A 2,500-nucleotide genomic window follows, 5' to 3' on the forward strand; every position below is an offset into this window, starting at 1 on the left:
CACAGCGCGCACACACAGCGCGCACACACAGCGCGCACACACACCGCACACACAGCGCGCACCCACGCCGGGCCACTCATGCACTCTATTTTTCACACATCTGAGGGAGCAAATTGACACCTTGGCGCGTACATGCACCCTCGGGACACACACACACACACACACACACACACACACACACACACTGACACACACACACACACACACACACACTGACACACACACACAGAACCACGGCGGAACCGTTGAGATCAAGGTTAAATATAGAGAGCTGCTCTGGCCGGTGTGTGCGTGAGTCCTCGTGCGCGTGTGTGCCTGTGTGTTGCTAGTGGTATTAATGTGGGGGGGCGGCTTATGAGAATGGGAGGAATGTGTAGCAACACAGAAAGGTGGATTAGATTACAGAAACACATGAGAGATGAAGGGAGACCTCACCAGAGGAAGAAACACTGAGAGAGAGAAAAAAAGAGAGAGAGAGCGAGAGAGATAATGATTGAGAGAGGAAGTGAGAAAGGAGTAAGACAGAGGGTTAATAGAAAAAGAGGAAGTGAGACCATGAGTAAGAGAGTGAGAGAAAGAAAACAGAAGGAAATGGGGAAAAAATTGAGGACATAATGCTCTGCAGCACGTCTGACAGAAACGGCTGACCGAGGCAGAGAAAGAGAGACTGCATGAAAATATTAAGAGGGTGGTTGGGGTTGAGAGAGAGAGAGAGAGAGAGAGAGACCAGAGAGACCAGAGAGACCAGAGAGGATAAAGTAGGGAGGTCATAATATTTTACATATGATCGCACCAGCAGAGGCAAGAGAGGGTTTAAGAGAGAATAGAAAAGGACAATGAGACTTCCATAGATACATTGAGAAACACACTAACAAATACACACACACACACACACACACACACACACACACACACACAGAGGGGCAGCTGTCTAGTTAATCAGTCAGCACTGGTGACAGATAAGGTTAGAGAACGCCGCTGTTCTGCAGTGCCAGGCACACTGGCCACATAATGATCTATTTCTGTCTCTCTTAGAAGCACACACACTTTCAAACGAAGACGCAGACACAAAGACACACCGCACACACACAAGCAAACACACAAACCCAGACGCCGTCTGCAATCGCAACGCTTAAAACTCACAACTCGTTTCTCAAAAGCTGTCGTGCAAAAAGGTTACGTGTTGTGAGATGAACCCTGTGTGTCGGCCCTGTGAATGGAGCTCTGGTTTGAAAAGGTCTCGTGTAGTTTCGGTGGTTCAGAGTGTGGCTCTCACACTGCCAGGGTGAGTAGCGCCCCCCCAGGCCATGACTGTACACTCTCACCGTGCTGTGAGACGTCTGGGGGAACGCCTGCATCCGATGGCGTAATTGTTTTTTAACGTGTGTGTGTGGCGTCTGAAGGCACCTCTGAGTCTCTTCCTCTCCTCTCTCGTGTGTAGTTCAACTTTGTGGGAAGGATCCTGGGGCCACGCGGCCTCACCGCCAAACAGCTGGAGGCTGAGACCGGCTGCAAGATCATGGTCCGAGGGAAGGGCTCCATGAGGGACAAGAAGAAGGTATGAAATCATGTCCCCTGTCGGTCTGACGTCATGTCCCCTGGCTCTTCGGTCTGTCCATCTGTCCCCTGTTGGTCTGACGTCATGTCCCCTGGCTCTTCGGTCTGTCCACCTGTCTCCTTTCTGTCCGCTTTCCTGTCTATTCTGTCTTTGTTGTCATCTGTCTTCTTCTTTCAATCTTTCTCTTTTCGTTCTTCTTTCTGTCTGTCGTTCTGTCTGTCTGTCTGTCTGTCTGTCTGTCTGTCTGTCTGTCTGTCTGTCTGTCTGTCTGTCTGTCTGTCTGTCTGTCTGTCTGTCTGTCTGTCTGTCTGTCTGTCTGTCTGTCTGTCTGTCTGTCTGTCTGTCTGTCTGTCTGTCTGTCTGTCTGTCTGTCTGTCTGTCTGTCTGTCTGTCTGTCTGTCTGTCTGTCTGTCTGTCTGTTCTGGGTTGCAGTCTGTCGGCCCCTGAACACCAGCAGGTGGACCAGCTCCAGCATTCCATCGCCCTTTCTTACTTACAGAACATTCCACACACACACACACACACACACACACACACACACACACACACACACATAACTTAAGAAGTACAGCTCAAAGGAGAGAAAGGACAGGGCAGGGGCTGTAAGATTTCTCGTTTTTGGATTTGTTGAAAGAAAAACAAGATATACACAGTGTGGAAAGGCTGTTAGCAGGATGAGGAATCATAACATTGTGTTAACAACCAGAAGAGCAACAGGACGACGCAATAGTATGATAACACATGCCTCTTGAGTTTCAAGAAGACCTTGACTGACCCTGACACAAACACACTAACAGACACGCACACACCCACACACTGAGACTGTTCCATTGTGTAAGTGTGTTAAAATCATTCCATAAAATGTACTAAAGTGTCCCGTGTGATTGTGTGTTGCAGGAAGAAATGAACAGAGGCAAGCCCAACTGGGAGCACCTCAGTGAA

At 49.2% G+C, this 2,500-nt stretch overlaps 1 protein-coding gene across 1 annotated transcript in view; it reads left to right on the forward strand.

Annotated features, from left to right (window-relative positions):
- qki2 (QKI, KH domain containing, RNA binding 2) overlaps positions 1-2,500 on the forward strand; it is a 15,691-nt gene that overhangs the window by 5,124 nt on the left and 8,067 nt on the right. Inside the window, exons 3-4 of the mRNA XM_060037271.1 lie at positions 1,442-1,558; positions 2,456-2,500. The exon at positions 2,456-2,500 is cut by the window's right edge and continues 158 nt beyond it. Coding sequence (XP_059893254.1) covers positions 1,442-1,558; positions 2,456-2,500 — 162 coding nt within the window. The remainder of the gene's footprint in view (positions 1-1,441; positions 1,559-2,455) is intronic.

This window comes from Gadus macrocephalus, chromosome 18, assembly GCF_031168955.1.
Source record: "Gadus macrocephalus chromosome 18, ASM3116895v1".
Lineage (NCBI taxonomy): Eukaryota > Metazoa > Chordata > Actinopteri > Gadiformes > Gadidae > Gadus > Gadus macrocephalus.